At 36.0% G+C, this 25,141-nt stretch overlaps 3 protein-coding genes across 3 annotated transcripts; all 3 read left to right on the top strand.

Annotated features, from left to right (window-relative positions):
* Positions 1 to 630: 630 nt before the first annotated feature.
* On the top strand, positions 631 to 1,566 carry LOC126512403 (olfactory receptor 9Q1-like). Its single transcript, XM_050160171.1, has one exon. It carries the CDS (start codon positions 631 to 633, stop codon positions 1,564 to 1,566), a length of 936 nt encoding a protein of 311 aa, XP_050016128.1.
* An 11,335-nt stretch (positions 1,567 to 12,901) lies between these two features.
* Positions 12,902 to 13,837, top strand: LOC126512439 (olfactory receptor 9I1-like). Its single transcript, XM_050160224.1, has one exon. It carries the CDS (start codon positions 12,902 to 12,904, stop codon positions 13,835 to 13,837), a length of 936 nt encoding a protein of 311 aa, XP_050016181.1.
* Positions 13,838 to 22,739: 8,902 nt separating this feature from the next.
* On the top strand, positions 22,740 to 23,690 carry LOC126512556 (olfactory receptor 9I1-like). The gene has a single exon (XM_050160376.1). It carries the CDS (start codon positions 22,740 to 22,742, stop codon positions 23,688 to 23,690), a length of 951 nt encoding a protein of 316 aa, XP_050016333.1.
* Positions 23,691 to 25,141: the final 1,451 nt, after the last annotated feature.

The raw sequence follows: 25,141 nt of genomic DNA, 5'->3' as shown, positions 1-25,141 counted from the left end.
TAATCCCAGCACATTAAGGATGCTAACTAATTTTCTGCTCTTAAAAGCATTTTGGACCTAGAATTTTGTCTAATGGGTGAGACACGATCAAAATAAAATCTTGGAAATAACAAGATTTTAATTGATATTCAATTTAAAAAGTAGCAATAACTGGTAAAAAAAAAAAAAAAGTTACTCTGACTCAGGAATGAGGGAGAGCAGTTAGCTCCGTGGCTGTTGATTTACCCAGAAAAGAGATGAAGAGGGTTGGAAATAGGAGGAGAAGCTGTGACCATCAAGGAGAGGGGCAGAATCCTGAGATGGTCAACTGCATGGTAGGAAAATGACCACAAATCACTGGATAGGCTCTGCTTGATTTACAGGGCTCACATAGCTACTTTGCAGTACAGACGGGATAACCCACTCTCTTGATCTGCAAATGTTCACGTGTCTTCTTTTCTGCTCAGTCTCTTAAGGTGACTATCACAGAACTTCCTTGAAGGAAGGAATTAATACCTGTCCTGTATAAAGTTCCCTCTTTAGCACCTGGGTATTTTCGGTATGTTCAAAGGTGTACATTGTACTTAGAGGTGCATCCTGTGTGCAGCACACTGACTTGCTTCTAATGCTTTCTCAGGTACAGCTGGCTTCATGGCCAAGGTGAACCTTACTTTGGTGACAGAGTTTCTCCTCATAGCGTTCACTGAACACCCAGAACGGGGGCTCCCTCTGTTCCACCTGTTCTTATTTATTTATCTCTTCACTTTGCTGGGGAACTCAGGCATGATTATTCTGATCCGCATGGATCGCCAGCTCCACACCCCGATGTACTTTCTTCTAAGCCACCTCTCTTTCATGGACATCTGCTACTCCTCTGTCACTGTTCCTCAGACGATGGCTGTGTTGTTGGAGCACGGGGCAGCCATATCCTATGGACGCTGCGAGGCTCAGTTTTTCCTGTTTACTTTCTTTGGCTCCATCGATTGCTACCTCTTGGCTCTCATGGCCTATGACCGCTATGTGGCTGTGTGCCAGCCTCTGCTTTATGCCACCATCATGACACAGAAAGCCCTTCTAAGTTTTGTGGCTGGGGCTTATGTTGCTGGCCTCCTCAGTGCCTTGGTGCGGACAGTCTCAGCATTCTCCCTCTCATTTTGTGGAAACAATGAAATCGATTTCATTTTCTGTGACCTTCCTCCTCTGTTAAAGCTGACCTGTGGAGAGAGCTACACGCAAGAATTAGTAATCATTGTGTTTGCCATTTTTGTTATCCCTGCTTGTATGGTGGTAATTGTGGTTTCCTACCTGTTCATCATTGTGGCCATTCTGAGGATCCCTTCGGCAGGAAGTAGGGCTAAGACCTTCTCCACATGTGCTTCCCACCTGACTGCAGTTTTGCTCTTCTTCGGCACCCTCATCTTCATGTACCTCAGAGATAACTCTGGCCAGGCTTCAGAAAAGGACCGGGTAGTGTCTGTATTCTACACCACAGTAATTCCCATGTTGAATCCCCTCATCTACAGCTTGAGAAACAAGGAAGTGAAGGAAGCACTAAAGAAAGTTCTCAATAGAGTCAAGACTTCCTAACCTCTTCCCGCCTTGGGAAATGCTGAGAATAATCTGTTTGCTAATGCTAGCACTTGAAGATTTCCTTATTTGTATTATTCCCAATTTTGAAAGTGGATAGCATGATCTAGGGTTTATAAAAAGTGAGAATGTTTAGCTTCAAGGAGAGGCAAGAAGAATTGTAAAAGTCATCTGGAGAAGAGATTTGAGTGTGGACCATGGCACCCAGGATATGTACAGTTTGGCAGGTCTCACTGGTTTGTGATGATTGAGCAAGATTGTAGTCTTTGCAAAACTTTCCATAAAAAGAAAATGTTGGAAATATAATTTAATAAACATTATACTCATTAAATTCTGTTAATGTTAATGTTTTGTTATATGTATTTTATTAAATACATATGACAAAAACCATTAAAATAACCATTCATCTATTTTTCCATCAAACTGTGCTGTTTTATTCATTTCAACATAAGTTGCAGAAAAAAACATTAAAACACTGTGATTATGCTATTCAAAACCATGTTTTTATTTGAGATTCAAAATTTATAATATATTTAATTTTAATTTTAAATAAATATGGATCTATTTTCATTCTTCTACAGGTTGACATCCAGTTATGGCAGCACCATTTGTTGAAGATGCTTTCTTTCTTCCTCTGTATACTTTTAGCTCCTTTGTCAAAAATCAGGTGTTCATAGGTTTGTGGGTCTTCTATTCGATTCCATTGGTCAACTTCTCTGTTTTTATGCCAATTCCAAGCTGTTTTCATTACTGTAGCTCTGTAATAGAGTTTGAAGTCAGGGATGGTAATGCCTCCAGAAGTTCCTTTATTGTATAAGATTTTTTGGCTATCCTGGGTTTTTTGTTTTTCAATATAAAGTTGATTATTGTTCTCTCAAGGTCTGTGAAGAATTTTGTTGGGATTTTTATGGGGATTATGTTGAATTTATAGATTGCCTTTGATAGAATTGCCATTTTTACTATGTTGAATCTCCCAATCCAAGAGAATGGGAGGTCTTTCCATTTTCTGGTGTCCTCTTCAATTTCTTTCTTCAATGCCTTAAAGTTCTTGTCAAATAAATCTTTCACTTCCTTGATTAGAGTTACCCCAATATACTTTATACTATTTGTGGCTATCGTAAAAGTTGAAGTTTCACTGAATTCCCTCTCTGCTTCTCTATCCTTTGTGTATAGGAGGGCTACTGATTTTTTTTAAGTTGATCTTGTAACCTGCCATTTCACTGAAGTTATTTATCAGCTGTAGGAGTTCTTTGGTAGAGGTTTGGGGGTCACTAATGTACACTATCATATCATCTGCAAATAATGAAAGTTTGACTTCTTCCTTTCCGATTCGAATCCCTTTGATCTTTTTATGTTGTCTTATTGCTATTGCTAGAACTTCAAGAAATATATTGAAGAGGCATGGTGAGAGTGGACAGCATTGACTTATTTCTGATTATAGTGGAATGGCTTTGAGTTTCTCTCCATTTAATTTGATATTAGCTGTTGGCCTGCTATATATTGCTTTTATTATATTTAGGTATGATACTTGTATCCCTAACATCTCCAAAACCTTTATCATAAAGGGGTCCTTTTGAGACAGGATATCATGTAGTCCACTCTGGCCTCAAACTCTCTATGAAGGTGAGGATGAAGTTCAATTTCTGATCTTCCTCTACCATATGATTGCTCTGATTAAAGGTCTCCATAAATTGCTGAACTTAGGCAATTCTCAAGATCAGACTATGGACTTTGGTAGGCAGGCATTCTCCTACACAATTGAGCCTTGGATGACATTTTCAAAATATTTATTTACTTTCATTTATTTATGTGTGTGTGTGTGTGTGTGTGTGTGTGTGTGTGTGTGCCTGTGCCAGAAAAGGTCATCAGGTGACCTTCTCAATCTCTTTCAATCTACTTTCCAGCGTCTTTCCCTTGATCTCTAGTTAGCTTTTTCTGGGCAAGGCTGGAATCTAGAAAACCCCAGTGATTCCCATGTCTCTGTCCTTGCAGCTGGGATTTCAGGCATTTAGGGAACTCCAGGCTTGTTCTGTGGGTGTTAATCGAACCTGGTTTTCATGATTGTGCCACAAGCATTCTCAATCACTGAACCATTTTTTCAGAATTGCAATTTATTTTAAATTATTTAATTGTGGTAGCTTAATGATGTAATTAATAAAGTTTACCTTATTCAAAGTTCTTTTCCGATTCTGTAGTTTTTGCCAGGGTGACTTACTAGAATATTTGCTAAGTAAGACCTACAATAAGATGTTTGTTAATTGCTTGCTTTTCGTCCTCAAAATATGTCCTGTTATTTCTTCTATCCACCTAGTCTAGATTTCTTCTGTTCTATTGCATACTTGGAGTCCTTTTGAGGAAATTACACCTCTCTACTGTCCATAATAGTGTTCCTTGTATCTGTACAATAAATATATATCTTTCTTTTGCATATTCTGCCTTGTCTGTGGGTGGGCAGGTTCTAGTCAATCCAAAGGCCCAGTGCCCTGAAAAACGTCAGCCAGTGTCCAATACCATACAACTCTGGATCTTTCCCTCTTCAATCATAGATCCCTTGACTTGACTGAACCTGAGGAACTTTTAAGGGAACAGATCACATTGACTCATTGTTTTTGGTTTAGCTTGCTTCTCACTCCAAAATTTTATTCCCTGAAATAAAAGTAAACAATATGGTGTTTATATAAAATGATGCACAGTATGTAATCTAGAGGAAGATGATGTCTAGTGTCTAATAGGATTATTTAAACACAAACTGCCTAAAACAATATATCTCACAACTAACTCCAGTGACAGGATCTCCGAGTGGATGAAGCAGATTTGTGCAAGGTGAAAAGGTGGGGATGTAGTGTCCAAAGATATTTAATTTTAGATCACACATCTAAATAAAACCCATATATATCTTCAAAGCTTTCTAGAGTGCACTTTATTCAGAAATATACATTTCAATTCTCATAAATAATATTAAAATATTATACTCCTTTGAGTATCATTTTGTGATATATTAAAATGCAGGTTAAAGTGGGTGATTAGTTCATAGTTCACATGTAGATTGTACTATACATGGTTCAGACAATTAAGGAGTCATTAGAAAACTCAAATTAGTTGAATAAAATTTCCCCCAGGTTGAAGTAGACAATATTTGGTTCTTGCAAAAAAAAGTCAGTATGCTTAAGAGTTACCTGCTCTCAGAACCCGTTAGAAAGAAAAGAGCAGGTGGGTGGAAAGAATGGACTAAGAGAATGAATTTCCAGGCTTAAAGAAACAAGTTAATGTTTTCTGGTATCTGATCAAATGTTAAGCAGGTAACTAAGGAATCCATTTAAGAAGAAAAGGCTATAGTCGGGTGGTGCTGGCGCACGCCTTTAATCCCAGCACTCGGGAGGCAGAGGCAGGCGGATCTCTGGGAGTTTGAGGCCAGACTGGTCTACAAAAGCTAGTTACGGGACAGGCACCAAAGCTACAGAGAAACCCTGTCTCAACCCCCCCCCCCAAAAAAAAGAAGAAAAGGCAAAATTATGAAGTTGTAGGAACTTCGCCTACATTAATTAATATAGGAAATCTTTACTTTTTCTTGTTTTATATTAGTGCACATTGAGGTAAATATCATGAATTTCTTTATGTATTCAATGTGATTTGGATATATTATTCATATCATGTCTTTTTCCTCTTATCTCTCTTTCTGATTCTCTTCCACTTTCCAACTAGCCTCTATGTCATGTCTTTCTTTCAAAATGTATTCCTACATGTGAGAGAAAACAGTCAGTATTTGCATTGTGATTATGAATTGTTTTGCTTAACATAATGATCACCAGTTCCAACCATTTTTTGAAAATAATATGATGTAATTCTTTTTTATGTCTGAAAAATTGTCCATTATGCACATATAACACATATTATTCATATATTAATACATTTCTGTACACCTTGACTTAGTCTATAAGTTAGAAATTGTGAAGAGTGCTGCAATAAATAAGAGGATGAATATTTTTATGTTGTATAATTGCTTGTATTTTAAAATTATAAGCAGAAGTGATATAGGTGGATTCTATATAATGACTGTATTTTAGTTTCTTTTTTTTTTTTTTTTTTTGAGACAGTGTTTTTTTGTAGCTTTGGAACCTGTCCTGTAACTAGCTCTTGTAGACCAGGCTGGCCTTTAACTCACAGAGATCCACTTGCCTCTTCCTTCTAAGTGCTGGGATTAAAGGCTTACACCACCACCAGGCTAGTTTGGGTTTCATTTTTTTGTATTATTTTTTCATTTTTGTTTTTGGAGTTTCTTTTTTTTTTTAATTGATTTTTTATTGAGCTGTACATTTTTCTGTGCGCCCCTCCCTGCCTCTCACCTTCTTCCTTCAACCCTCCCCCAAAATCCCCATGCTCCCAATTTACTCAGGAGATCTTGTCTTTTTCTACTTCCCATGTAGATTAGATCTATGTAAGTCTCTATTAGTGTCCTCATCGATGTCTTAGTTCTCTGGGATTGTGGTTTGTAGGCTGGTTATTCTTTGCTTTATGCTTAAAAACCACCTATGAGTGAGTACATGTATTAATTGTCCCTCTGTGTCTGGGTTACCTCACTCAAAATAATGTTTTCTAGCTCCATCCATTTTCCTGCAAAATTCAAGATGTCGTTATCAGTGTTTTGTTTTTTCAAGTCAGGATTTCTCTGTGTATCTCAGGTTGTCCTGGACTCACTCTGTATATCGGGCTGACCTCGAACTCAGGGAGATCCACCTGCCTCTGCTTCCCTGAGTGCCGGTATTAAAGGCATGTGCCACCACTACCTGGCTTAGTTCCTAAAATATTTAAAATAATTTGAATATACCTTCACACTAATAGGTTTTTTATTTCCTCTATTTTATTTTTGCTGATTTTCTATTTCACTTCCCCATCCAGTTTACAAGGGCCTTTCATCTATTTTTGATTTTTTGTGTTTCCATTTGAACTGTAGGATTATTTTTCTTGCTCTATGAAGACTTTTCAAGAAATTTCAAGGAGATTTGATTAAATCTGTAAACCACCTTGGAAATATACATAAGAAATAAATCTTTTTTCTTTAAGACACTAAGAGTTTATACAACTTACTTCAGTAGTGCAGCTTAGCATAACTTATTTAAAAATCTGAGCACTTGGGAGAAGAAAAAAATGAATAAGTAATCTGTGAGATAAGTCTAGAACATACCTTTTATATATCTAAAATTTTTAGTACTTTTTAATTTATTCTTTTCTCAGGCAATTCTGACTGCAGTTTTTATTCCCCCAAGTTTTCTAAGACCCTCCCCACCTTACCCCCCAGAATGACTCTCCCCTCTTTCTCTTTAGAAAATATCAAGTCTTTGAAAGATATCAACTGAATGTGGCATAACAAAAAATATTGTTCTTATTACTTCATTTATATTTTAAATTTTAACAATATTTTTGACATATAAAACACATTACATAGAAAAATATACATGGATTTTCTCATTTTAACATGTATTTTTAGGTTAAAAAATAAATTTCTGAATCAGAAATACAATTCCAACCGCTCTACCAGAGGCCAGTCTGGTCCTATGTACCAAAACAGAAGATTCAGACTTTACTGGAGGCCAGGCCTGGCAAGATCTAGGAAGACTTTTGCTTGTTCAGAGACCAGACCCAATCAAGGAACCCAAGGCCCCCAAACCCCAGAGTAGATGCCCTTCTTTTGTGGCTGTTGTTAGGGTATTGTTTCCTTGATTTCTTTCTCAGACCTTTAATTGTTTGTGTATAAGAGAGCTACATATCTTGAGATAGCTCTAACCAAGCAAGTGAAAGACCTGTATAACAAGTGGTTCAAGCCTTTGAAGAAAGAAATTGGAGAAGATATCAAAAGACAGACAGATCTCCCATGTTCATGGATCAGTAGGATTAACATAATAAATAAGGCCATTTTACCAAAATCAACCTGTAGATTCAATGCAATCCTCATCAAAATTCCAGCACAATTCTTTACAAACCTTGATAAACAATACTCAACCTCATTCGGAAAAACACAAACTCCAAGACAGCTAACAGAGTTGCTTTACAATAAAAGAACTGCCAGAGGTGTCTATCCTTGATCTCAAGTTCTACTATAGAGTAGTATTATTAGTAATTAGTAATATAATGACATAAAAGCAGACAAGTGGATCGATGGAACTGAATCCAAGTCCCAGACATAGATCCATATACCTATGTACACAGGATTTTTGATAAAAAGTCAAAATTATACAATGGAAAAAGAAAGCATCATCAACAAATGGTGCTGGGCTTACTGAATGTCAGCATGTAGAATTCAAATAGATCCATGTTCATCCACATGTACAAAACTCAATAGATCCATGTTTATCCACATGTACAAAACTCAATAGATCCATGTTCATCCACATGTACAAAACTCAATAGATCCATGTTTATCCACATGTACAAAACCCAAGTCCAAGTGGATCAAAGACCTCAACACAAATCTGGTTATACTGCGTCTGATAGAAGAGAAAGTAGGAAATAGCCTTGAAATTATTGGCACAAGAGACAACTTCCTGAATATAACACCAGAAGCATAGACTCTAAGATTGACAATTAATAAATGGAACCTTTTGAAGGTTTTGTATAGCCAAGGACACTGTTAATAGGACAAAATTGTAGCCTACACAGCACACATGCTACTCAGAGCAGAAGCAAATCAAGTGTATTTAGGCTATCCCATACTCAGTCTCACATTCAATGATCACAATTCCTTATGAAATTCTGAGTAGACAATGAAACTAACTGTTCAGTCCTATGTTGTGACTGTGTAGCAAGACTGAGGGTAAATGTGCTATAAAGAGACTGTCATGGAAAGTCCTCAACTCCAAGCTCCAGTACCAATACTGACTCTGAATAACAAGTTGAGCAGAACCCGAGTTACATCAGTGCCAAATGTTAATTCCCTGGAGGAGTTGCTAATTAGATATATAACTCAGGATGTTTAGGAGTTTCCACGTAATCCCAAAAGGTTTTCTTTTATCATCTAGGCTGAGTGGAAGGGATGAGATAATGAGCGTCTTCTAGGGTTCAATCTCTCTGTAGGGCTTGGCTTTCCACAGCAGCCCCAGAGGCATCTTTGGAGCTGATTTTTGATCAAAGGAAGCCTTTCCATGTTTTTGTTCTCACAGAAACAATTACCAAACAATTTTTATAATATCTATTTGATTAATAAGAAGAAAAATAAAAACATATGTGTTATGTTGAGCCATGTGGGTGATTTTAGATGCTTTCTGCAAAATGTTGTTCAAAATTGTTTCAACAACAATTATTAGTTTGAATTCAAAATCAGTCAACTAGATGACTTTATTAAGTATTTTTAAAATAACTATTGCTCTGGAAACTCTGGGAAGATACTGGCTCTAAAATAAGGGGTACACAAATTAGGGAAGGTGAATTGGAGAGAAGATTTGGCCATGGACAATGCAGACAGTCATCTCATAAGGCTTTGTTTATCATAGGAATATAATAGGTAAGATTGAGTTACTTCTTTGAAACTTTTGGTTGAAACTATAAAAACATAGTTTTGTGCAAATGAGTCTGATTATATTGTATTGTATTATATTAGACTATAGAGTTTATACACAGATTTCCCTGTAATTATTATATGCTGTATTCATCCACTTTGAGGAACCAACCTTGTACATTTGAACTCTGATATAGAAAGATTATGTAAGGTTGAAGATTATTTCTTTGACTAGCCATGAAAACTTATTTAGCTATTTGAGTCCAACTCTTCTTAAGGACAAAATAACTGTTTCATGGGATCATAGAATTGTTTAAGATAATATGTGCAGAATGTTTCATGTTGTGATTGGCTCAGGACAGGTGTTAACCAAATGACCACCAGTATTTGGAAAAGAAACAAGACCTAAAGGAGCTCATCTGTAGTCTGTGGAACCAAGGTAGAATCCAAAAAGCCTTTTTATTAGTTGTCGTATGCTTGAAAAATAACTAAGTATTCAAAGCTCTGTTTCTTTATATCTAAAGTAAGGTTGGCTGTTGTTACCTCATAATGTTATTGTCAAGTTGAATTGGGAATGGCACCTTTAAAGTGCTTAGCATGTGCTTGAAGCAAAGTAAGGACACAATACTTAGGTAGAATAATTTTGAGACATCAATTCCATAAGTGAAGAATTTAGCATTGTCGAGCTTTATTGTCATCAATGATAATTATCATTTGGAAGATAAAGAAGAAAGAGTTTGAGAAAAGGTTGCAACTTAAAGTGTAAGGTAACTGGGGCATTGTTCTTGGCTAAGATATTTCTCTTTCCCTAGGGATCTCTCAGAGCCTCCATCTTATTCTGTGCTGCATGTTGTATAATAAAAGCGTATCAGAGGTAATAAGTACTGTCAACTCATACATGTTTTAGGATTTATTAAAATGTTTATAAGCCTTATAGTCCACCCGTCACATCTGCCTTTCATAATTTTTCTGTCTTATCTTCTGTAATCATCCCTGAGCCTTGGGAGGAAAGGGTATGTGATATGCAGCTCTGATTTATGGCTGAGCATTCTGAAGTTTCTGATTATTTGTTCATCAAACAGTTGTTGGTCTTTTTGTTCACCACATTTTACTGGAAAAAAGATTTAGAAACTCTCGGCAATTAATAGATGCTGGAGGAGGGAAAGTCAGGTTTTAGATCATGTTCCAGTAAATGATGCACATTCTAGAGTAGATTTGCAGCACAACGTAGACTTTATGGATTTAAACAAAAAAGATGATACAAAACTGTGTGGGTAGCGGAAAGGGTGTGGCTCTAGGAGTTGGGATAGGAGAATGAATATTATCAAAAAACATTTTGCAAACTCTCAAAAAACTAATAAAATGTGTTCATTAGCCAATTTTCCATTTTAAAGTAGTTTTCAGTTTAGGGAGGCTATTGCCTCTCTCTACTCTGGCCACAATCTAAAATACTGGTTCCCCAAAACTCTTCTTAAATAACATCACACAAAATATGAATATACCAGGTGGGTCGTCAAAATATTCCTTCTGTAAAGTATGGCTAAATTGTCCTTAGATGAAATAATCAAACCAAGGCAGCTTTAGAAAATTGGTTCTAAGTTGTTGAAACACTCATCCATATTTGCCTCTTTGGTTAAGCAATTTACTTAAAGACTACCAAGAAAAACATGGGGCAAGAAGGTCTATATCAACCCAGAATCATGAAAGAAAAAAAAAACACAAGTATTTCAAAAGTTCAAAGCAAACCTTAGTAATTATTTGCCTAAAGATCTTTAAGAAGTATGTGTGTGTGGTTAATTTTTGGAATGGGGTATGCAGACAATTTTGTTTCTGAGAACAGAAATCCAATGTGGTTGAAAGAGTACAGAATTTGGCATTAGAAAGTCCTAGGTTCAAATACAGTATGATGAACAAGTTCCATAGTCACTCTGAACTTCACTGTGTTTGTTCATCATGTATGTATTCCTGTCAGAAGAAGGAGAGGTAATATAATGTGGGTTTGGAAAGAGAAAGAGAGACAGAGAGAGAGACACACAGAAAAACAGAGAAAGTGACAGAAAGAGGCAGAATGACAGAGACACAGTCTTAATGTAGCTGTATTTTTAGCTGCACCCAATTTGCTGACATTTAGTCTCTGCTCAGGTACTTTGAACAGTAAACCTATCACAAGGATTCCACAAACCAGTCATTAGACAGAAAATGTAATTAAAAAATTTACCAGTTAGATGGTAAAAACATGTTAATAATTAGCCAATTTTTTTCATTGTTTCAATGTAGGAAGCTTGCAATTAACCACAGGGGAACTTCTCCATACTGTGTATATGAACATGTGGGAAAATATAGTAAAACAAAAATATAGTACTTCTGATGCGGGATTTTCCTCTGTACGCTGTGATTACCATTAACGAATAAAGAAACTGCTTTGTCCTGTTGATAGGCCAGAACTTAGGTAGGGAAAGCTAGGCTGAATGCTGGGAGAGAGAAGGGCAGAGTAAGAGAGACGCCATGGAGCCACGGGAGATAGACAGAAACTTTCCTGCTAGGCCATGATCTCATGTTGATGCACATATTAATGGAGATGGGTTAAATTAAGATGTAAGAGTTAGCCAATAAGAAGCTAGAGCTAATGGGCCAATCAGTCCTTTAAATAATATGGCTTCTATGTGATTATTTTGGGTCTAAGCTAGCTCCCTGCAACATATTTTCTTATTATAAATTGTAGCAAATGAATATAGATTTAAACATACACACATATGAGGGGCATAAAAATAGAAAGGGCACTTATAGGGCAAGAGGATGTAACCTGGATGGGAGAGAGAAGGGAGGAAGAAATGGTTACTGAGAAAGAAAATCAAAGAGTATTTCTTTTCTCTGGTATGAGGAGGCTGTATTATTCAGAGAGAGTACTATTTCATGAAAGGAAAGGTCCGGAAGAAAAACGACGGAGGTAAGTGGTGGGTAAGAGCAAAGAACAGTTACATGTATGTATAAAATATCACAACAATGATAAAAGAATTAATGGTGGAAATGAATGCTATCACAAAGGAATAGAGAAACAATAAAATTAGATTATGTGACCCAAGACACAGAACTAAGGCATAGGAAAAATGTGGGTTTGGATTATTTAATTTTAGATGTTGTATATTAAAAACTCTTGAAGCACAGTATATTAAATGTGGTGGGTAAGAACTGAAGTATAAAAAATTGTTCTAATATTATCTGAATAGGCAATATCCTGGAAAATGATATAATAGTAAGAAGAATATATGGATGTATGTATTAAGGGATTATTGAACACAAAAAAACAGACTAATCAACTTTCTATTTCTTTATCACTTTCATGAAAAGATGGGTTACATTGATTTGAGGATAATGACAAAAGCTAAGGTCAGTGTGTGGAGGGGAGAGAGAGAGACAGGGTTCAGTTTCAAGAAGAGAATTGTACAGGTTGTACTGCCTGAGGATATGGTGGCTCATATGGACAACAAATAAAAACATGTTGGTATCCAGCAAAGAAGACTCCTTCCTGTAATACGTGGGAACAGAGGTACAAAGGGTCATTTTGGCCTTCCCCAAACCTGAGTATCATCTCTCTTGTCCTCAGAGAAACCTACAAATGTAAAGCAGAATTCATTTGAAGCAGAAAGAGCAACTGAAGAGTCACCCCATACTTTTTGGAAATATCTAAGGAAAATCACTGAGATTCAACAATTCCTGAAAAACACTTGTATAAATAGCCTCAGAAATACAAATTAACACATACTGTAGAGAAAAAGATTGGTCATCAGTCCTGGATTCATTACATTTCACACTTATATTCTGATGAGTATATAGTCCACACTGAATATGACCAATAGTAATTATACCACAGTAACTGAATTCATTCTTGTAGGTTTTACTGACTACCCAGAGTGGGAAATTCCTCTCTTCCTAATGTTTCTGAGTTTCTATCTTGTAACCATCCTGGGGAATTTGGGTATGGTCATTCTTATTCTGGTAGACATCCAACTTCACACCCCAATGTATTTCTTCCTGTGCCATCTCTCTGTAATGGATGCTTGCTACACCTCGGTTATCACCCCTCAAATTCTGGCCACACTGGCCACAGGCAAAACCGTAATTACCTATCATCACTGTGCTGCTCAGTTCTTCTTCTTCACCTTCTGTGCAAGCACAGAGTGTTTCCTCTTGGCAGTGATGGCCTATGACCGTTATGTTGCCATTAGCAATCCTCTGCTCTACACCGTGGCCATGAGTCCGAGAAAATGCTGGAGTTTGGTAGTGGGAGCCTATGTGTGTGGATTGTCTGGGTCCATTCAGAGGACCACATGCACCTTCTCCCTCTCATTCTGTAAAGACAATAGGATAAATTTCTTCTTTTGTGACCTCCCACCTCTACTGAAGCTCTCCTGCAGTGATACAACAAATGCTGAGATTATCATTGTGTTATTTGGGAACTTTGTCATCTTGGTCAATGCCTTCATCATACTCATTTCCTACCTGCTCATCATCAAGACTGTCATCAGGATGAAGTCTTCAGGTGGCAGAGGTAAAACATTCTCCACATGTGTCTCACACCTCACTGCTGTGGTTCTTCTCTTTGGGACCCTCACCTTCATGTATATAAGAAGTGGCTTAGAAAAATCCCTAGAGGAAGACAAAGTTGTATCAGTCTTCTACACCGTGGTCATCCCCATGCTTAACCCACTGATCTACAGTTTGAGAAATAAAGACGTTAAGATTGCCTTCAGAAGGGTCACTAATAGACTACAGATGTCCTAGACTGTATAGAACTGAGTGCGATGACTTCTCCTCATTGTCAATTTTGTATGAAGATCATTAATTATATAATAGACAGCGACAATATATTCATCTTCTATCTATGAACAGAGTGGATGCTTGCAAGTTGTTTCAGGCAAGATGAAAAGTTGTCATGCATTTTATATCCAGAAAATAAAGTATCTTGCTTTTTTCTGTCATGGTCTCCTGATGCTCTCTGATACCATCACTTAGAGAAGGTTTGAGAGATCTCATGATAGTTTACTCTAAATTCTGTTATACTTTCCATATTGTCTTTGCTGCTGTGCATATCATTGTGCTTACTGTGTCAGATATTACATTTCAGGACTCTGTGCATTGAGTTATTTGACTTTTTGTTTCCTTTTCCATATGTAAAGTATACAGTATAAGCTTCTCCTTCAATATTACAGTGTCTTTCTTTATTCTGGGGTTATAATAAAAGAACTTCCAAACTGTCTTTATAACTCACTTATTTTCTTTTCTGTTGATATGTTGATGACTTCAGAATGAAACTAGCCACGTCACCTATAGAAAGGTGTCTACAAGGGTCGATTCTGGCCTTAGTAGGATGACACACTGTCATTCTTCCTCCCTCTAATGCCTACCTTGTTGGAAGCTCTCATCCATGTATCATGCCTTTAGGATTAGCAATGTTAAGATAGCACAGAAACAGACAGTTAAACCACTCATTCCCTTTTTTTGTAGTAGACTTTATGACCCGTGAATACAATACCAGGCTGTAAAACATAAGATAATTTTCTTTCTTTTCTTAATTTCCATGTCAGAAGTCAAATGAGATATCAGTAATTGCATTTGAAAAAGATTCTGTCACATATGTAGTTCTATTTGCATTTCATTTTAACTTCAGAGGCAGATGAGAAGATGTTGCCAAGTAGGAAATTTCCATTTAGTAATAAGTAAAATATTTCCTCCAGACCCAGAGTGCTCAGAATACAAAGCACACACAGCAGTAAGCTAGGTATGGGGTAGTTTGAAGCTAAAACTAATTTTGTCTCTAATTAAATATGAGAATTTGAATAAATATTTCACACTTTCAGGTCTAAAATAAGTATAGCAATTCCAAATTTAAATACACTATAATAATTGAGTAAGATCATAAGTAAGAAATTTCCTAGTATAAGTCAAGTGTCAGTATAGTTTGATCTCTTTCTCTACATTCTCTAACTCTACGAAATCAATACTATCCTCTTGCTGCAACTGCATGGCTCATTCAATATTGATATGAAACAATAATGACAAAAGGTACTGGATAGAGGAAGAGGAATGAATCAAACATATTTCATGTTTATCTGGGGAATTATACTTATGGCATCTCATATAATCAAAAGTAACTGAAGAACTCCTTCTTTGAATTTTCTTTGGCTTTATTTTCAAATTATGTGTTTGGGTGTTTTGTCTGCATGATACTGCATGTGTGCAGTATCCATAACAGGCCAGAAGAGGGCATCAAATCACCTGGAATTGGAGTTAGAGTTAGCCATGAGCTGCCTTGAGATGCTGGAAACTGAACTTGAATCTTCTGGATGAGCTGCCATCTCTTAACTGTGAATCCATCTCCAATGACAACTTTTTTACTGAGCATATTGTTTTGTTCTACTGAAATCTTTACCCTGGCAGCCATTTTTGAGACATTGTTACTCTTCCTTCCATATTGAGGTCTTTTGGGGTCCAGTCTCAAGGTCCTCTTCAGAGTTCTTGTTGAATGCTACAGCAAGAGAAAGAGAAAGATATCTGAGGGTAAATGAACTCACTCTGTGCTGTTCCAAACAAGTCTCTATTCTTCTGCTTCTATTCTAATTCTCCTTCCTTGATTCTATTTCCCCTTGTAGGTTTTTGGTATGTTGTGTTTTCACTCAATTTTTGTATTTTTTAAAGTTTCACTTTTTTATTTCCTCAACAACCCTTTTATCACTTAGTGGTATATAATCTTCATAAGATTCTGTACATCCTATAGTATCTTATGCTCCTGAGTTTTAGCTTTATTTCACTGTTGTGAGCATATAGAATATGGCATACAAACAAATATTTCATTATTGTACTCCATTTATCAGATTGTCTTTGGAACCTAATAGGTGATCTACTTAGAGAAAGATCCATGGGCTGCTGAGAAGAATCTAAATTCTGGAGTGTTTTAATTGGATAGTCTGTAAATGTTTAAGAAGTGTACTTGATATACAGTGTCATTTAATTTAGATATTTCCATGAATTTATGACATGTGCGCATGTGTGTGTGTGTATGTGTGTGTGTTGACCTGTCAATTCATTTGAGTATTGAGGCCAATCACTACTATTGTGCTGTGGTTAATTTGTGACTTTGTATCAAGTAGTATTTCTTTTATGAAACTGGATTCACCCATGTTTAAAAGCGTGCATGGGTTTAAAATTAAGATGTCTTCTTGATGAGTTATTCACTTAATTGCTATGAATTGATATCCTTTATCTCTTCTGAAGTTTTGCTTGGAGTCCATTTTGTCAGATCATAAAATCACAACTATTGCTTGTTTCCTACATCCCTTTCCTTAAACTATCTTTTCAATGTTTTTATCCTAAAGAAGCATCTGTCTTTTATGTTTAGTTACATTTTCTTTGAGGCAAATGATGGTCCTGCTTCTTGATCCAATCTGCTAGGTTTTGTCTTCTGATTGATTATTTAAGAAAATTCATGTTCAGAAATATTGTGGGAAGATATGTATTAATTATTGTTATTTTGTTGATTTTGTAGAGCTTGTTGTTTTCTTACTCCTCTGTTATGTAACTATTATTCCAGTGTGCTTTCCTTCCTTTGGCTTATGAATATTTTTTTTAATTCTTTCTCTTCAAGTCAAAACTTTCCTTCAAGTTTCTTAAATAGCTAGCTTCATGGTCATAAAATACTTTAGCTTATTTTTTATCACAGAAATTTTATTTTAATCTTTTAATGATGACATAGCATTGCTAGTTATGATAGTTTGAATTGATAGTTATTTTTCAGAACCTGAACTGTATCATTCTCTGGATTTCTATTGAGAAACTCATGAGGATGCCTTTATATATAACTTGGTATTTCTCTCTTGCCACATGAAATATTTTTCCTTCTTTTTTGTTTATTTGGTATTTAATTATGATATGATATAAGATCTCTATTGTTTTCTTTTTTGGTCTTCTCAGCTTGCTATTCTAAATGCCTATTTTATTTAGATTATATATCTTTCCTTATTTTCTGGATAATTTTCTTGTTTGAGTTAAAATATTTTCCATGCTTTTAAAATGAAATTCTTCTCTTTGCTTTGTATCCATAATTGTTAGATGTGATATTCTCACAGTTTCTCATATATCTTTTAGGTCTCCTTTTATGCCTTCTCTTAAATAAATTAATGAAATGTAAGTTTGGGGAGCATTAACTGGGAATATTTGTGGAGGTCAGAGAACAACTTGCAAGGAAATGGTTCTCTCTTCCTATCATGTGGGTTGTAGGGATTGAACTCAGTTAGTTAAGGCTCTGCAGCAAGCATCTTAATCCTTTGAGCCATCTTGTTAGGCCAACTTTTGCATTAATACTGTCTTTTTCCTCATTGGATTCTTTTGATTCCTATATCTTTTCTTCTGCTCACATATTCGATCATCTTCTCATATCATCCTGCATCTGCACACTCAAAACCATGGCTAAGCCAAATGCTTGTTAATTATCAAAATATTTATTCAAACTTTGATACTTAGGAAGTATATTACATCATTGACACTTCTAATGCTAGAATGCTTTTAATCTTAGAATTCCAAGTAGATGAAAGCAAACAGGCTAGGCTGAGTTAACTGAAGAGAACATGTGAGAATTTGCCATGAAGCTGAAGAAACAAGACTAACTACCAATGAATAATTATGGACTATGTAATGCAAATGCAATTTTGGCAAATTATATGTTTCTAACAAAAATATTGGTGGTTTCAGAGGCAGGAAATATAAAAACAGAACAAAGAAAGTTAGTCACAGATCTTTGGAAATGGATCTTGAGGGAGGTGGGAAAGTATTCTGCTCAGTGCAGAAACAGTTGAAGTATGGTTATACCATCATAAATTTGCTGTCTTTTGAGTAAAAACTCATGCTTCCTTATGAAAATTGAAACATTCAGTGATATTGGATTTCAGATCTGAGTTGTTGTAACTGGACAATGGCTGTAAAAATATGTACAGTGTAAAGAGACTTTTATGTGAGGACCTCTGATCTGAATTTCAGGCCTTTGACTAACTCAGCAGAACTTGTCTATTCCCCCTAAAAGCTATTGTTGATCTCCAGATCCAAGTTGGAAGTTGCCATGAAATATCAAAGGTAAGATTTTATCCACTAAGAGATGTGGAGAAGATGCAAAAATAAGCTTCTGCCTGAGAGAAATTACTGGGGAAATGACGGGGAACTTTCCCCAAGAGTTTTAGAACCTGTCCCTGGAACTGTTTTATGATTCAGGGGAATACTTCTCTGCTGCAAAGCTTCTACTTGGCCACCCCCTAAAGCATTTTAATTACCCATTGGGTTGCTATTCAAGAAGAAATTCCCCAATGATCCATTACATTGAACTATGTGTACAATCTTAGCTGCTTTCTAAAAATACTTAATGCATTTGTTAATTTGAATTCAAAGGCTTCAAGTTCAATAGGTAGATTCTACCACCTTACAATCTTGTAAAGATAATAAAAATTTTTAGACAAACCAGCAAAGGCCAATTAGGGCTAGAGTAAGGCCATTGTTACTTGACTTTTTTTTTAAAAATTTCTTCTTATTTGTGTGTATTAATGTTTTGCCTACACACAGTATGTGCACCATATATGTGCCTGATACTTGCAGAGACCAGAACATGGCATCAGATACGCTGGAACAGATGATTGTGAGATGCAATGTGGCTACTAAGGGTGGAACATAAGTCAGTGATGAAAGATGAAAGAAAAGCAAGTGCTCTTAATCAATCAGGTATCTCTCTGGATCCAGACGGTCCCATTTTAGAGTAGCATAGCCATTCTAAGAGATCAGTTTCCATCTAAATGCATGGGTATGTACGGATCATTTTGTTTTGCAACTACCATCTTTCATTTCTTTGCAGTTGGGTATCAATAAGTACCTTTTAGAAAATAAAGTTTCTTAAGAGATATTCTCACCAGATTATAGAGTGTAGTTTTGATATTTCTCTGAGGACATGAATTCTGCCCTTCTTGTAGATATGCTGAAAGATGCAATAACCACATATATTACAGTTACATCTTTGGATTTAGATAAATCTACATTAGATTCCAGATTTACTAGTTGCTTTGACCTTGGGAAGTATCCTTTGTTATTTAATCTTAGCCTCCTCAAGGACAAAATTAACACCTCTTTCCTAAGAGTAAGATAATATGTGGTAAACATAACACATGGTGATGGTCTAAGAGCAGATACTCATTGAACAAAATGCCAGTGTTTGGAAAGCATAAAGTCATAAATTGGTTTACTTGCAGTCAGGGGATCAAGGTGGGACCTTTTTTTTTTCAGTAGTAACATTTCAGGAAAATTATTTAGTATCTCTGGGCTTCATTTTTCTTATCTGTAAAATAAAAGTAAAATTTTGAATATTGTAATATGGGATTATCAAATTGGAAGGAAATAATAGCTTTACCATGTTCAGCATCTACCTCACTCCATGAAGAAGCTCAATAAGTGTGTAGTAGTGTTTTGAGAAACTAATTCTGGTGAAGTGAGGAAAGATACTATTTTTGAGCTCCTTTGATGATAACCCTCCAACCTCCCAGGCACTCAATCCTTGCAAGAAATAGGAAGATGTTGAGGATAGGTTAAAAGTTAGACTTAGTATAATTTTTAGAATTAATCTCCTTTTTAAAGTTTCTATTTAGATATTATACCCTTTTTATTCCCTTAAGGATCTAATATTCTTTATTGTATATTATAAATATGATATTGACTAATAAAAATACCCTGTGTTTTTATCAAAGTGTTCTCTAACAGTAAACTGGTTTCAGTAAGGATGTTGACTTCCATTACTCTAGGGTCAAACCAACTTGATGTTGCCTCAAACCCTTTAAAAATCATCTAAAAAAGTGGATATTTCCAGTCACATTCTGACAATTTTCTTTGTAAAATACCTTAGATATTTATCTGTCAAAACAAGAAGGAATGTAGAGGCATTTGTAGAGGTGTGTGGTTATAAATATTTATTTACTTTTTATAAATATTTATGAAAATGGTAGAGACACATTACATTAAATTAGTCATTTTATTGTGATAAATTTTAGAAAAATTGCAATTCCATGTTACTACAGCAAAAAATAATTTATTTGTAATATATTTTGTGTGTTCATGTATTTTGTTAGAAAATCAGCAACTTTAAGTAGTCAAGTTTTAACCTAAATCCCATGGTAGGAAATGTGGTGCTAAGCTAACGGGCAAATGGTTCTATGGAAGCAGTTTAGAGTAATGGAAACAGGGCTCTTTAAAATGGACAGTGATTCCTCTGCATGTGAATTCAATGGGGGATTTTCATATCTGCTTTTAGTTTTTCTTCCATAAATAATGTATTGATAGCAACTGTCTAATGATATTATTGACATTAATCTTTAAATATTTAAATATCAATGCCTTTAAAGTAAGGATTATGTATCTGGGTTTCCATGAAGAAATTCTCAAAGACCATTTGGCTGTTAGGAACTTTCATGAAGAGACAGAATGCATATGAGAGACGGTAAGTAGCATGCATGTTGGGTGATGATGTGACCCGGATCTGTGTAGTGGCATTTCATTTGTGTTTTAATAAATAAAGCTTGCCTGAAGATGAGAAAAGTAAAATTGTCACACTAGCCAGCCTTATAGACCAGGCAGTGGTGACACACAACTTTAAACCCAGTAGCCACACTAGCTTGCCATAGAAACCAGGTGGTAGTGGTGCATGCCCTTAATCCCAGAACTAGAGATGAATGTACAATAGAAGTAAAAAGGTCTCAGTCTCTGTCTCATTCTAAGGTTTCCTGGAGGCAGGATCACTATTTTCAGACTGAGGTTGAGGTAGGAGCCAATGGCTGACTGCTTTACCCTTCTGGTCCTCAGGTTGAATCCCAACACATGTCTTTGCATTTTATTAATCATATTATAGATCTGTGACATATAGCAATAAGAAATTTTAGGAAATTCAAATTGCCATAACTCATTATGGAGCAAATTAAACATAATTATCTTGGAAAAGTGATATATAACATAACAACATTAATTTCACTTGATATTTGAAATATCTGCCCAGAATCAACAGAATCTCTTTAGTACATGGTACATATGCAATCATAATAGGAAAACACCACTTATCTTTTCCATAGAGCAAGCAATTCACGAAACTAGCCATAAGAACAAGTACTTGTACAGGAATGGGATGAAAGACAAAATTTCTTTTAGGAGAAGAAAGTCTGAATTAAGAGGGATTTACTTTATTTAAGGAGAGGCCAAAATAACTCATTATTGTCCCAAACTTGCTTATGTAAATCAATCTGTCACTCTAGAAATGTCTAATATGAAAATACATTGTTAATGAGGATGCATAGGTAAATATAGAGAATTTATATGAGGAAAATGTATTATCTTTAAGCAAGAGAACAATATGTCATATTTAAAATATATCATAACATTAGCAATAATAATAAATACATATATTTAGGTCTTTTTGAACTGGACATTATATCTCTTACACACATTAAATTACTTAATACTAATAGAGCAATGGTGATGTATGCCTTTAATCCCAGCACAGGAAAGGTAGAGGAAGGTAAATCTCTGTGAGTTTGAGGTCAGCCTGCTCTATACAGCTAGTTCTAGGACAGCCAAGTCTACACAAAGAAACCCTATCTCAAAAAGAAACAACAACAACATACACTTAACACTCACAACAATACTTTAGTACAGGCATAATTTTTCCATATTATAGATAAGAAATTGATGCAAAGAAGGAAAGTTACCTTACTAAAGACACATAATGAGAAGAATAAAAACACAACATGTTAAATATGGTAGCTTCTGAGTTAGATACTAAAAGACTAAAGTGAAGATAAAAATACGCTGACCATTTAGGAATATGTATTTATTTATTTAATCTCTCCCCCCCTCAGTGTGTGTGTGTGTGTGTGTGTGTGTGTGTGTGTGTGTGTGTGCGCATGCGCGCAGGTACTCAATGCTCTCTGTGGAGATCAGGGGACAACTCTTCGTAGTTGCTTATCTCTAGCACCTTGTGGAATATGGGATACTAATTCACATTATCAGGCCTGTGTGCAAGTGCCTCTATTAGCTGAGCTGTCTTGCTGGTCTCTGAGAAGGTATTTTTTTTCTCAGCCTGCTTAAATAAACATATAAATTAGAAAAAAATATACATGAATGTGTGGTACAGGGACAAGAAGAAAAGAAAATATATCACCTTCAAATTTCTGTCAGAATTTCATGAAAAGAAGGCATTAGGTGAATTCGAGTGTCATGAAAAGCTAAACTGAGACCACTCTGTGAGAGGTTTGGACAGGCAGATTCCATTTTTATATGTAATGATAACTGTGCGTTACAAGAGATGTTGGAATATATGATGTCCTGGTCCTTTTCAAACCTGAGGGTCACTTGTGTTTTTTTCTTCACAGAAATTTCCAAATATAAACCAGAATTCCATTGAATCAGAAGCAGCAGCGTAAGTCTCAGCTCTGTCAAATTTAGGAACTGCTATAGAAGAATAAGCCTGGTTCAGAATTTCTGAAACAAGCATTGAAAATAACCTTATAGTTGCAAAACTCATCGTCTACCATAGAGAAAAGGGGTTTGTACTTTATTCCCTTCTTTTTTGTTTTACTTCATTCTCATACTCAGATTAACAGGTCACATTGCTTCTATGGCCAATAAAAACCTCACTGCAGTAACCAGGTTTGTTCTCATAGGCTTTATTGACCTTCCCAAGTGGGAAATGCCCCTTTTTTTGGTGTTCCTCATCGTCTATCTTGTCACCATTTTGGGAAACTTGGGGTTGATCATTATCATACAAGTGGATATACAACTCCATACTCCAATGTATTTCTTCCTGAGCCACCTCTCTATGCTGGATGCCTGCTACACCTCCGTCATCACCCCTCAGATCCTGGCTACACTGGCCAAAGACAAAATGGTCATCTTCTATGGCCAATGTGCTGCTCAGTTCTTCTTCTTCACCATTTGTGCAGCAACAGAATGTTTCCTTCTGTCTGTGATGGCCTATGACCGCTATATTGCTATTAGTAACCCACTGCTCTACACTGTTGTCATGAGCCCTAGAAGATGCTGGAGTTTGGTGGCTGGAGCCTATGGTGGTGGGCTGTTTGGGGCCATCTTAAGAACTACATGTACCTTTTCTCTCTTCTTCTGTGAAAATAATCAAATAAATTTCTTCTTTTGTGACCTTCCACCTCTGCTGAAGCTCTCCTGCAGTGACACAACAAATGTGGAGATCATTATTGTTTTCTTTGGGAACTTTGTCATTTTGGTGAATGCCTTGGTCATACTGATTTCCTACTTGCTCATCATCAAGGCTGTCGTGCAGATGAAGTCTTCAGGTGGCAGAGTCAAGACTTTCTCAACATGTGTCTCCCACCTCACCGCGGTAGCTCTTTTCTTTGGGACCCTCATCTTCATGTATATACGGAGCAGCTCAGGAAAATCCCTGGAGGAAGACAAGATAGTATCTGTCTTCTACACTGTGGTCATCCCCATGTTGAACCCTCTTATCTATAGCCTAAGGAACAAAGATGTGAAGGCTGCCTTCAGAAAGGTCACCGGTAGATTCCAGGTTTCTCAAACCTTGCAAAATTGAGTGAAAGGACTACTTAGTCATTTTTGTTCCTACTATTGGTATTTCCTAGGTGGTATACTATTCTTAGAATAGAGGACGCAAACGAGTATTGGAGAGTGCAAAGTACATAGTGGTGAAATTTGTATTTGAAACACTATTGTATTCCCTTCTTACCTCTGTCTGTCACTGTCAGTTTGTTACTTGGCTCTAGTAACTACTGTTATCCTGCCTCATCATTTATAAGATCAGTTTTTGCATTAGTTCACTTGACTTGAATTCTGGACTATCTTTCTCTCCTGTCTTAGTTTTCATCAACATTACAAGTTATTTGTGTAAAAGTTCATATCATGGGCTTGCTTTAAATTGAGAAATATGGATTTTTCACTTCCCTTTAGATGTATAAATGCTTGGCCAATGCAGTTATGTAGCATGCTGATATGGTAATGATACAGTACCAATTCCCTGCCTCGTTAGATTTTCTATCCGCTCTGGCCTAATTAACAAAGTTTGCAAATTGCCTTGCCACTCCTTAAATCACTGTATCTCCTTTTCTTTTTTGTCATCTTCTTCTAAGAGTTTCAAGATGAGATAAGCCACCTTTTATATTCTTAGGCCTCCACAAGGGCTAAGGTAGTGTAGTTTTTGAAAGACACAGTGCATTGCTGTTCCTCCTCACACTTTTATCCATGTTGTAAGAGGCTCTTACTAAGCATCCTGTGTCTGCATAGCACAGTGAGTACAGACAGATATAGTTTAAACACACCTTATGTTCTGGGTCAAAAATCTGATTAAGGAGGAGAGTAACTATGTGTCCTTTACAAAACTGAGAAATACTTCAAAGCATAATATTTATTTCCTTCATTTCTAAGTACAGGGTCTACATCAGTCAGTAACTGCTTTGGAAATATATTTTCATTCCTGGAAATGGTCTCATGTGAGTTTCAAGAAAATGAGAAAGACATCGTTACAAATAAAATTTTCATTTTGAAATCAAGGAAATATTTTCTTGTTCTTCAGAATCCTCAGATTATATAGGAGAATCTAAGTTCTATTTTCTTTGTAGTGAGACTTTGAGTAAATTAATTTCTCAGTCTAAAAGAGGTATAATAACTCCGAGTTCAGGAGATATTACAAAATTCATACAATGATGAAAATGAGAAGTTCCAGAAAAAATAAGCTGTCAGTATCACCCATTCATTTTCTTTTCCATTTCCTTAGTTTTCTATGTCAATCTATGATCCTTGCAAAAAATCTGTAACAATTGACCAGATTGAAAATGTTTATAAACCAAAATGGTAAAGAGAATGAACTGAGGCAAAGAATTAGTCCATGATTTTCTTTTTTCTTTCTTTTTTTTTTTTTTTTGGCTTGGTTTTTATTTATTTATTTATTAAAGATTTCTGCCTCCTCCCCGCCACCGCCTCCCATTTCCCGCCCCCTCCCCCTATCAAGTCCCCTTCTCTCATCAGTCC

This window comes from Alexandromys fortis, unplaced genomic scaffold (genome assembly GCF_014885135.2).
Source record: "Alexandromys fortis isolate MF-2015 unplaced genomic scaffold, M_Fortis_MF-2015_v1.1 scaffold_10, whole genome shotgun sequence".
Taxonomy (NCBI): Eukaryota; Metazoa; Chordata; class Mammalia; order Rodentia; family Cricetidae; genus Alexandromys; species Alexandromys fortis.
Note: the sequence above shows the minus strand (reverse complement) of the source record. Positions and strands in the feature narration are given on the sequence as shown.

Coding starts and splice junctions, on each gene's coding strand:
- LOC126512556 (XM_050160376.1), top strand. CDS start 22,740: ATGGCCAATAAAAACCTCACTGCAGTAACCAGGTTTGTTCTCATAGGC.
- LOC126512439 (XM_050160224.1), top strand. CDS start 12,902: ATGACCAATAGTAATTATACCACAGTAACTGAATTCATTCTTGTAGGT.
- LOC126512403 (XM_050160171.1), top strand. CDS start 631: ATGGCCAAGGTGAACCTTACTTTGGTGACAGAGTTTCTCCTCATAGCG.